General features: G+C 37.6%; 1 protein-coding gene across 4 annotated transcripts in view; it reads left to right on the top strand.

The window, feature by feature from the left end:
- Positions 1–9,596, top strand: part of CABIN1 (calcineurin binding protein 1) — a 119,935-nt gene extending 110,339 nt beyond the window's left edge. For all 4 annotated transcript variants that reach the window (XM_074886821.1, XM_074886819.1, XM_074886820.1 and 1 more), the window contains exons 36-38: positions 5,546–5,710; positions 7,478–7,704; positions 8,201–9,596. In XM_074886821.1, the coding sequence (XP_074742922.1) occupies positions 5,546–5,710; positions 7,478–7,704; positions 8,201–8,344 (536 nt within the window). In that variant the 3' untranslated portion in view covers positions 8,345–9,596. The remainder of the gene's footprint in view (positions 1–5,545; positions 5,711–7,477; positions 7,705–8,200) is intronic.
- The last annotated feature ends 2,622 nt before the right edge of the window (positions 9,597–12,218 follow it).

Raw genomic sequence — 12,218 nt, 5'->3', positions numbered from 1 at the left:
ATTTCAGGGGGCAATAGAAGTGTTCTGCAGCTTTTCGCCTCCAAAATTACTCTGACGCTTAATTTTTAACACATGGCTTTGTGTGTCAGCTTTGAATGTAATTTCCTGAATTTGGCATTTCAAGTAAAATACTTTTTTCTACAGCTATGACTTGGTAGTGGTTTTTTAGAAATAAATTTAATGGCAGAATATTTGGAATGAATTTAGAGAAAGAAAATGTGTAAGGGAAGGCTACCAAGTATACCTACCGCATCTTGTGATGAGCTGAGTAGTCCCACTGCCTGCTGTGGTGTAGTACCTCATGGCACATACAGTTCGAGGGCTGATGCCCCCATTATTTCTGTAGGTCAGCATCCTTAACCAGACTCTGTTGAGCTGAACCAACCTGTGTTCCAGTGCAGTCTTTCCATTGACTTAGTAGCACAGTGTATGAGGAAACTCTGAGCTCCTTCAAATTCAAGCTTTCCATGGCCTTTGCAACTGCTGTATGGGGAAAAAAGCTGTATTAATTCCCAGCACACTGGAGGGTGAGGCGGATGGAATACAGAAAATTAATTGTTTTCACATTAGCATTATTCTTTGGAAATGTGGTAAGGTATTTACTCCACTGTGTCAGGGAGAAAAGAATCAGACCCATTTCCATCACTGTGAAAAAATATAGTATCTACCTTCTATGCTGAATGAGTAACAGTCAGTTCTGTGAACAATTGCATGTGCTGTGGGTGGCCATTAAAATACAAAGTAAACCAGTTGTTACTGGGACTAGTAAAATAAGTATTTCCTAGTGTCTGTAGGCATACTGAATTCAATCCCTTACTCTTTTGAAGTGGTTGGGAGGCAAGGTAATACAGATTTGCTAAACCATAGTAGTGTATTTTCAGGCTTTTTGTCTCGACACACAGAACTGCTGGGGAAGTTGTTGCAGAGGGATGAAGGCAAGTGGTGCAAGTGCTTTATTTAAGCACTTGAAGCTGTTGTCTGTTCATTTCTCCAAGCATTTGCTTTTGAAATCATGTTAGTATTCTGTCCTGGAGTTCAAAGCTCAGCTCCTTCCTTTTTCCTGTAATGAAATGATATTTTTTGCATGCACTGTAAGTTGCTTGTATTCTTTAACATATCTGTGTTATAATACTTCAAACTGCTTCCATCAGAAACTGGAAAACATTTTTTTCAAGGTGCTAGTCACATTTTCTGAGCTTGTCTTTCAATTGTTGTGTAATAGGTTTAGTGCACAACTAAAGGCTTTTTTGAAATTCCACATAAAATGTTTTATAACACTGTAATGTTAAATGTCTCTTATACCTGACAGCATGACAAAATCAAATGATTAAGTGTACAGTGCAGTGCAGAGAGACCAGAGCAGCTGTTTACTGGTTACAGTACTACTGCTTTTAAACTTTCTCCACATCTGCAAATTGCCAAGTGAATATTTTTGACAGTGTTATTTTTCATTTTATACACATCTGAATAGCAAAGTAAATTGTCTCAGTATAAAAACAGTTGCTGGAGTTGTATAATCTATATGTTTATAGTGTGTGAATATATGTATGTAGTGTATATATTCTATGTATAAAGAGAGACCGAGAGAGAATATTAACTGTGATGAAGTCATGAACCCAGGCGCCCGCTATAGGCATCTGCAAACACTGGTTACCCTGGCAACAAGTGGAAAGAGGTTGGAGAGGAAAGCTGGAGTAGGTTGTTGCATTGAATTGTTTTCAGCTTGTTTCTTCCTCACTAAAGCAGGGAGATGTTGAAAGGTATGATGTGCCTCTTTCTATGTGTATACTATTTTATATGTATTTAGACAGTTGTTGGGAAAGGGAAGGCTAAAAAAAAATACTTGTAATTCAGCTCAATTGGAGGTGAACTTTTCAATATAAATAATCATATGCACTGTAAATCTGTGGGTTTTTTCTGTGTGCTTAATTTTTGTGTGTTGTGTCGTAAGGTGAGAGTGCTAAATGGATCTCCAGAGTACAGTACCTGTCCCATGTTCAGCCTGGAGACAAGTAACTATTGCATATTACGTCTTCAGAAACTGATTTTATTTTAAACTGTGTTTGTAGAGCTAATGTTTGAAAACCTGCCAGGACAGTACAAGTACTGGGATTACCAAAAGATTTGTTAACTGATACTAAATCTGAGCTGCTGAACACCTTCAGAATGTTCAGTACTTGTATTCTTGTGCTCTTGCACTTGTGCAGAATATTGTGGCTCATGAGTTAGTGGAGTCTTTACCTCCCTGGGGAAAGTTTTTATTAGAAAAACTAGGACATTATGTTCAGGGCTATAACAGCATCTTCCACCAGACAAATATCAAGATATTCTCTTCAGAAATCTGTTTTAACCAAATAATAGGAGATCCAACTGTGTGTGTGTTCTTGATTATCCTTCTCTCTTTTGCCCTTTCTCGTCTGTAATGAAAGATATAATAAATATCTGTGCACTGTATTAAAGTATAAATAGTATAAATTATGATATATATGCCTGAAACAACCAATTCTTGTCATTTTCAAGAATTTAAAAAAATATTTTGTTCATTAACTTTATTTTTAACTTGGAAATAATGTCACTCAAGTGACTATTAAAAAAAAAAAAAAAATTGCACAGTCCTAAAAGAATACAGGGTATGACCCAGTCAGGGGATGGAATTCAGTCACTGTGTATTTAACACCTCTGACAGCAAGGGATTGATTAACAGACAGTGGTTCTTGATTTCTCATGTACTGAAAGACGCAGCCTAATAGAATATTATCAAGTGTTGTTTCCAGAAGTGCAGTGATAGAAATACACACTTAGTGTGCCAGACTCCTGCCTTTTCATTTCCATTCACTTCTGCATTGAAAAGGGCTAACACATAATTTTATTCAAAATAAATCTAATTTTACTACACTATAAAACTGGATCTTCAAAACTTAACAAAAACAAATATAATATGGAAGATGGAGATGCATATGAGTATGCTGATTGCTCGTAAAAGAACATAGACTGAGACCAGTCTTTTAGCATCTTCCTAGAAATAGGCTGCTCAAAAGAGCTTTTGTCAGTGGGGCATAATTTAGTTAAAATAAAGCACAGCAAATCAGCTTAAGCAATGATATATCTTATAATTAAACAAAGATCATAATCAGCATAAGAGGTAGAGTTTTGTCATTAAACAATAATGCAAATCAGAGCTCTTATTCTGAATGGTGAACTAATAAGTCCCTAATGTAATTTAGCAGCTGAGTACATACAAAACTGTTCTCAGATAGCAGTATAGTTGAGGCTGTAGGATTTGCAGTTTATTTGTATATAGTATTGTATCAGCTAAAATAATTACTGTTTTGTATTCTTGATTGGTAGATGGATAAGAAAGATCTGTTAGTACTTACCCTAGATACTTAAGACTGTGATTCTGGAGTGTTGGAGTAAGTTAAAAAGTAGTTGACTTTTTAACTGTCTGGTAGGGTAATCTTCTGAAATCATCATTTTCATCTTGCTTTTCCTCAAATGTTGATGTAATGTTTCTTCCTATCTTTTAATCAAGTGTTTTGTAGCCATTTCAGTGTGGGAGTCTTCTGGATTTAGACTACAGCTTATCATCAGACTCTAGCAGTGTAATGGGATATGTGTATATTGGCTTCAGGCCATGTTAGGGCTGATCTTTCTTCGTACAGTCTCCTGTACTTTTTCAGCATGTGGTTAAATCATATGTGTATCTGGTATAAAGGGCAGGCCAATAGACAAAACTATCCTTCAGCTATCCTCTGCTTTTTAAACAGGGAAACAATGAATTATGATTTTCCTAGTCAAGATTCCTGTTGTTAAGTACTTCATTCTGTGTTTGGTTTTAAGCTGATTTGGTCTATTAATACAATAAATGTATAGATGCAATTATTACTTTCCTACTTCCAATGCTGTATTTTGAAGTATCCATAGAGAAATGTGCAAGAGAGTGCTGAAAATAAGAACTACATTCTTCTGCATTAGTCCTTTCCATTTTGTGCTTGATAGTGAGTGGAACATCACAGAACAGAAGCTGCCTGTGATTTGTGCTGTAGTGTGTGACCTTTCCTTTTTGGGAACTATTGGAGAATTCTCTACAAGCAAACTCATTTATCCTAAGGCTTATATTGGCTATCAGCTACAAGTTTAGATGATGGGTTGGGTTCTTTACCAATGAAAATTAGTGGATGAAAGAACTTGCAGTCTGCTTTGGTAAGCCTTTCTTTGTACAAATTAATCAAGAACCCTAGAAAATCTAATTCATTAAAAAAGTTGCATCTTTTAAACTGTATTGATCTGACTTTTACCAAGCTGGTAAGCTGTAATGTTGTCTTAAGCTTTTTCTGCAAGGGGAACTCTTGTAGAGGAGAATATTACCATGGTAAATTCCAAGCTCTTATCTACATTGATGAAGATGGAGAAGTGTTTTCAACACTTGAGGGGGTGGGAGTATTTTTCCAATGAAGAAAAGTTGAAATATATATTCCTTTTTAAGACATCACACTGTCAAAATCCAAAATTAATTTAGAGCATGGACACATAAAGAATTTTAGAGCAAGTTAGACTGTGAATATACATTGCATCTGCTGGTCTGTGATAGCTGCCTTTGCACACCTTAGCCTGTGTAGATATAAGATGATTCAATTAGACTAAACAACCCTTTGTTTTTGAAGGATGTCTTCATTTTTATCAGAGAATAAGAGCTTGTTTGTGTGTCCATAGCCTTGAAAGGTTTGCCACTGTTTCAGTCTGCCCTTCCCAGAAAGGGCACCAGTAGCTCTCAGTAGTTCAGTGACAATTACTCCCGTTACATACAATAGGCAGTTCAGTGTGTAAGAAAACTGGTTTAACACTGCATTAATTTAAATGCAGATACAGCTGGTATGTAATAAAGAGATTGTACACACACATACATGGATTCTGAATTACAAGCATCCCAAGTTCTGGAATAGCAGAAGGTTGGAATTTTAGACTAATGTATTTATAGAGAGACAGTGGACATACCAGTGAAAAGTGGGCATTTAGTATAACTTGGTATTGGCTTCGTAAAAAACATATTTGTCCCCGTTAGTGGATGTTCACAGTGATTAATCTTACTTGCCAGTAAGCTGCACTTCACTGTGGCATGTACCTGTGGTGGTAGATCAGAGGGACCCATTGATCACAGCTGGCTCATCATTAAGGGTGATGGATTTTGCTCTGCATGTATGGCAGGTGTTTCAACCCTCACATCTCCAAAGGAGGATGGTCAGTTGCACGTGTTTTTCTTGCAGATGTGCAGAGATAACAAAATGTTATACACAAGAATTTTTTTCTTTCGCTTTTTAAATGACATTTACTTTTTTTTAAGAGTTTTAATTGATGGCAACAAGTATCAAAAAGTTGATATTGCCATCTTAGCTTGTCAGTATTTAATTTCACTTAGTCATGTTACAGTTTAGAAATAGCAAGGGTTAAAAAAATTTCTACCAGTTGGTAAAACAGCAAAAGGATTGAGGCTTAGGAGAGAGATCAGGATGTTTCTTAATCTGTGAATTATGTTTCATTACTAAAGAGGAAGAAGAGCTTGAAGTGCCTTTGGAGGGGCTTGGATTTCAGCAACAGGAGTCACGGCTTTGTCAGCAGATGAAAATGGCTACTGTTGCACCATCACCAGAGCCTGTTTGCTGGCAAGTGGAATCAGTGACCAGCACAAATTCAGGACATGTTTGTACACAAGGTAGGAGCTTTCTGTGCTGCAAAGAATTCTGAAAATGGGTGGTTACCTGTAGGGATTGATTGATCGATTGGATAGTTGTGATTCATATTCCTGACTTTCTCTGCCTGCCTTCCAGTCAAGTATTGAAGAGTTTAGAGGCATTCCTGGCAATGTCCCAGCTTCCTGGGAAAGTGCCTTGTCGTCCCTTAATGGTTATTCTTTTTGGTGCATGACTTGCATGCTAAATACCGCAGCAGCAAAGCCAAATAAAAAAACCTCCCAGTACAGGCTATCATGCTATGTAGTTTGTGCATCCTTTAAAGTGGAATTTTTCTTTTAATTGAAATCTTATATGGGGCAATATGACAACACTTTGGATTACACTGTTGGAATATTTAGCAGAAGGAAACAATTTTTCACAAAACCTGACTCAGGCTGAGTAAACGTTAAAACCAGCATTACATCAGTTAATGCTTTCTATCCCTCCCCTGCCCCCTTCCCAAGGAGTTGGTGTTTTAATTGAAAAAAATGTGAAACTTGGTATTTCAGGTGGGCATAACCTCGGTATTAACGTTTGGGGTATCTCATTTTTCCTTGTTTGTGAGAGGCAGATTATCCTGTGATTACTGCAACGTTTCTGGTACTCTACTCTGAAATGATTGGCTGCCCGTGGAGATGGGTCACTGACCTTGTTGAAAAGCTGTGCCTTATCTGTTGTGACAGTGCTTACATTCTTGTGTACAGTTGAGAACATACAATTCAGTTTTACATCCCTTAGTAGTTAGTTCTACTGCTGGTTGTTTTTCAGGATAGCATCAGGAAGCTGGCATTTTATTTTGCTGTGTTTAAGTGGCCATGTCAGTTCCAGAAATCTGCAAGAGATGGATTTGACAAGACTGAATCTGAAAAAATATATTTGAACACCTGTCATTATTATCAATCTGAGACAGACTCTGGTGTTTTCATTCATAAAACTTTTTTTAAAAAGTTTTGATTCCATGTGAAGCAGCATTATTAATAAGAAATCAAGAAATATTTTTTAACAGATTCTCAGTTTCTAATATGAAAGCATTGTCTTCTACTCATCATTGTTGCGTATATATTATTTTGCAATGTGATAATGCCTAGGGAAGGGCTGGACCCCTCTTTACTTCATGAGATGAGCCCTATCTGAGCAAGTTTGTATTGTAAAGAGCACAAGCTGAGACACTTGGGAAATATGTGGAAAGGATGCTAATGAGTGTGGGAGACAGTGGCATGAGCACACCAAGGAGGTTTTTATGGCAGTATTTGAAGAGAATAGTGAGGAAATTTTGTCGGGTGTTACCATATATTTTTCTTAATTTGTTGAGGACTTGCTGTCTCAATAATTAAAGAGGCAGCACTATCGTGGAGGAAATTAAGACTCGTAAGTAAAGCTAAGTAGGTTTAGTTGCATTACAGAATGGAGAGGCAGTTAGAGAATGCGAAGATAAGACGATTGCATCTGAAACATCAAGTGGGAAAATGGTGTTTGTAGCAGCCTTCTAACTAGATGTGTCAGTGCTACACTGCCAGTTGTCATGCTTGGTCAGATTGAGGTTCTGCTGCATTTTTTTAAATTGTCACTTGTTTCCAGTTGTTATAGAGTCTTGAGGCACCTTCTTCTGTTTCTGAGCCCTAAAGCAAGGCTTGAAGAAAGACCTTTTGAGCCAGCCATATGTCTAACAATGAACTGTTCCCTCTTCCTTGACATCTGAAAGCCTAGATAGCTTCCTAACATGTTTTTTCTTACGATTTTCTGTTTAGCCTCCAGTTCCAAGCCTGAACTCAGCTCCAGTTCACAGACTTTGGGAAGTCAGCAGAACAAGACAGATGGCACCCGAGTAAAAACTCGCATTCTGCCCAACATGCCAAAGCTTTTCATACCTTCATCTGTCACCAAATTTCCACCTGAGATCACTGTCACTCCACCCACTCCCACCCTCCTTTCTCCAAAGGGCAGCATTTCAGAAGAGACCAAGCAAAAATTAAAGGTAATAAAAGGGAAACAGTAATTTTCTAGATTATTGTTTTTGTCTTAATTCTCCCCTCAATAGAATACTTGTATGAAAGGAGCAACAGTTCCTGTCCCCAGTTCATAACCAGAGATAGTGTAAGTAGTGGAAGAAGATGCTAGCTGTTCTCAGCAGGAGCCAGTTTTTAAGGACTGGTGAAATATTGGCCATGGGTGAAATAGCTATCCTAGTCTTTATCCCTTTTCTGAGGGAATTAGAAAGAATTACAGAAATGGGTGAGAGAGTGAGTGCAGCCATTGCAATTCTTAGGTTAGTGGAAGCTACCAGAATATTAACTGTGGGGAAGCCTACTGGTAGATGTTACGTTGTTTCACGTTAGGATGCCGTATCTTTTATAGAAGTAAGAGAGCTATTGAATGTGAAGGAATAGCAACCAGTTGGCTTTTACCCCTGTGACCATGGGTTTATCCTGACTATTTAGCAATATATTCTCTCTCTCTCTTTTTGGGATCAGTCTGCTATTTTGTCTGCTCAGTCTGCAGCGAATGTAAAGAAGGAGAGCCTTTGTCAGCCAGCTTTGGAAATCTTAGAGACCTCAAGCCAGGAGTCCTCACTGGAAAGTGATACTGATGAAGATGATGACTACATGGACATATGAATGAATTCTGGCCATCATCAACACCAACCATATAACCATTCTTCTTGTTGCCAGCATCTCTGGCAGTTGAAACATCTTCGTTGGCATTACTCTCCATTTAATTGGCATCATTGTGTTCTTCACTTTCATTACCTTTGTTATCACCACTACCACTTGTATTGCCTTCAAAATCTTTGCCATTCTCCCCATCATGGTGCTTGACGGAAAGAATGATTGTTTACCAGGCAGTTGATTAATTTGGACCACGCTGTCACCTTTAACTTCAGTAAACGCAAGGATGTTTTGAGCTGCAATTCATATCTCTCTGCTGTTTCTGCTTCTTCAAACCAGAGCCTTGGGAGTCACTCCAGTAACTCTTTTCTATAGCATTTTCTTCCTTTTAGTTGTCTTTTTGCATTTTCCCCACTAGTTAAGTTTTTCTCCCAGTAATTCAACAACCTAATGTCTGTAGCCATGCCACGATTAGTCCAACAGGTACTTTTAAGGTGAATGGAGTAGGAAAAAATTGCTGAGCTGGTAGAGATTTTAGTTGCATCAGGAAAGTCTGTGGCTTTGTTGTGGGGCAAGAAGGGTGAGCTGAATGTCTGTCAGCTCCTTGGCACTGCTGGGTGCTTTGTTAGAATGTGACTCAGTGACAGTAGGCAAAGAACCAGCTTTTCCAGGCAGACAGAGAGGTTGGCCTCCTGTTTGTGCTCATTTCACACCAATGTACGAGGTTCAACAAAAATTACCTACCTGAATGTTGGCTTAAAGAACTGATCTTTCCAGAAATGTCTTACGGTCCTTTCTCTTCTAATGCCTTGGACAAGCATTTTGAAATGGGGGCTAGATGATATTTTTATGGTGGTATTGAAAAAACTTGAAAGATTTCAGTACCATTTCAGCAATGTCTGTTTTTTACAGAATGACACGAAAAGGTGTTTTTTATCTATCTGCAGAGGGACTGCTCACAGTTATTTATATGAGAAAATAATGGTAACAAAGATCCTTTTTTTTCTACTGAATGTTGACTTTGTAAAATAATGAATGCAAACCATGCAAAAAAAGTACATGTCACACACTATATATATACACGCGTGCGCCCACACACATATATATATGTGTATGTACATATATATATGTATGTATATGAAAAAAGAAAATGCGTACAGCTTGCAATGTCGGATTTCTTTGTGTTTGGGGGAGGTGGTTTTCTGTAAAATGCAGAGCTTTGTATAAACTTTTGGGTTTTTTCTAATAAAGTTGAAATGTACTGTTGTCTCTGTTCGTCTGAGAGGACAAGGTACCATGGTTCTGGAAAATGTACTAGTCCTCCCTTCTGTTTATTTCTTGGATAAGAAAGTAGTGGAGGAAGGGGAGTGGGGGGAAGCCTCTTCCTTTTCTGAAGACTGCCAGAGCTCTCTGGATGGGTTTGGTCTTGTGTGACCCAGAACCTGGGTCAGCCAGTGTTGCCAAGTTTGCCTGCAAGGGGTTCACTGCCCCATTGAGACGTGAGCTGAATTCTTTTTCACCTATTTGTGTATCTTTGAATGCTGATGAACAACATAAGGTGGAAGAAAACACACAGTGAACGGGATCACATAGAATATTTGACTGTACAAATTAGCATTTAATTCACTATTACAGTGATCGCTCTCATTCAATGTAAGAATGGCAAATGACCATGGATAAAAAAGAAGCAGCATCAAACTTTGTATTGCAAGTTTATTCTCGTAATCTGGGTTGTTTGTTTTGAAAAAACTGTAATTTATAAGCAAGTGAGCACGTCCATCTTGGGTGTATTAGCGACTGTTTGTGTAACTTGAGCTGGATGCAACTGATGTGGGAAAGATCAGGTAACAATGGTAAAAGCAAATGGGTATTTACAATAGTAATATGGTTTCAGTGTATGCTCTTTCATTTGGTGTAAGTTGTTATAAATGCAATGTATAGCATATTGTATAGTCATTGGTAATAGCATACAGTAGTTTTAGATAATCAGGTATGATCTTTATTTTTTTAGAAGATAACACAGGAAAAAAGACATCTGCTTCTTATGAGAAATGGAACACAACTCGGAGGATGTAGTTCTGAATAGGGCTGTTTCACCCCAATACAATAGACTTCGTAGGCTTTTTGGCTAATGTATATACTTAAATGTGTGGCTAACACTTAAATTCTTAGGTCCACGCTTCTAGCATGGTTTGATGTATGAAGACAGAGCATTTGGTTTTCTCAATTGAATCAGGTCACTGAAAATGGCTGTTTTTCTTTATTATTATTATGGATTTCTTGGCATTAGGCATTTTGCCTTTTTTTTTTTTTCCCCTCCACAACTTGCTAAAATGCCTGGTCTTGAGCTTTCTTTTGACTTCTAGTACTGCTTTTTGAGAAGGATTTAATTTTTTGCTGGTTAAGGAGAGTTAAAACAGTAAGTGAAACTGTTCCTGTCAGCAAAGAGAGGTGAACTTTGCTGATTTGCTCTAAACTCATTTTAAATCTTCAAACTACACAACTGTGCAAGTTGTTTTATCCTGTTCAGAACTTCTGCCTGTTTTTCCTTTTTTTATTTTTAATCTGTGATCTCTTATTCCCATTATGCTCTCACATAGCTCAAGGAATTTTTCTGAAACTCAAGGAGTTACTGAGCCTGAACTACACAGGCCACCTCCTTCAAATCCTCTCCTTCTGCTAATGACTAAATGGTGCGTTGCTCAGCTGTGGACCATCTTCCACAACGCCTATTACTGCTGATGTACACTAAAGCAGCCATTCTTCTGTTTGTGTGAAATTGTCTCTCTGTAAGTATGGTTTATGGAGTTCTCCAACTCAAGGAGCCATATTCTGGAGCGAAGATGCAGACATCACTGCACTGATGTATAATGTTTGTCTGAAGCACCATCCCTAAAGGTACTTGGAGCAAGAACTTAAAATCCTTTCAAAGAGAAGTATTCACTTAATATGGCATCTTCTGAAGCCTGGCAGTATAATTTTGTGGAATTTTCAAGAAAAAAAATCATGATAAAACTGTAGTTTGAGTTTACTTGAAGCAATTTCTTTGATTTCAGTCTAATCCTTTTTGTAATAATTTGAAATCCAAGTATAGGCAAGGTCCAACTTACCAAGTTGTGTATCAAATGTAAATGCAATATCTGACTTCTCCATGTGAAGCTATAGGGACTGTAATGTCTGGTGCCTAAAGTAAACTTAAAGGTAAGGTCTGCAACCAAGTGGGGTGAGGGGGAGGCTTCTTTTTGGTTTTGGGGTTTTTTTTGCCAGTAATTAAAAAGCAAATCCTTTTTAGCTACTGAAAAGCCAAACTGTTAAGACTTCCAGGCAATTAGCAAAAACATTTTTGTTCCAAAGCAAATGGAAAAAGAAATTACTTTGAATCAGATGTTGAGAGTAATTTGTGGATAGTTGATACACTTTCTGTGTTGTTATTGGGCATTGTTTTTACACATGGTAAGATAGCTTTCACTGGTTACCATTGTTAAGGTTATATAGTACTGGGATTTGGCTGTGTTTAATGCAATTTCATTTCCTGACACAAGGATTATATAATTATTTATAGTTAAGACCATTGAGAATTTATCTCTCCAAGGAATTTATCTCTGAGAATTGAGAATGTATCATTTGTGGTTTACTAAATTAATTTTGTTGGGCATAGCTGTCATTAGTGGCTTCTGCCCACTGTCCCAAAACTTCTTCAAAAGCTAGTAATGTTTCATTTCACAACCAAAATACCGAATCAAGGAAGATACCGAGCATCTTCTTTAATTTTATCATGTACTAGGGTTTGTCAGTTGTTGTCTCTTGGTTGGTTTTTTTGGAATGAGATTTCCTCATGAATAATGAAATTAATGTCTTTTGCAGCCAAAATAAACACCATATG

Source organism: Strix uralensis, chromosome 17 (assembly GCF_047716275.1).
Source record: "Strix uralensis isolate ZFMK-TIS-50842 chromosome 17, bStrUra1, whole genome shotgun sequence".
Lineage (NCBI taxonomy): Eukaryota > Metazoa > Chordata > Aves > Strigiformes > Strigidae > Strix > Strix uralensis.
The sequence above is the reverse complement of the archived record's forward strand: the minus strand, read 5'-3'. Positions and strand labels throughout refer to the sequence as shown.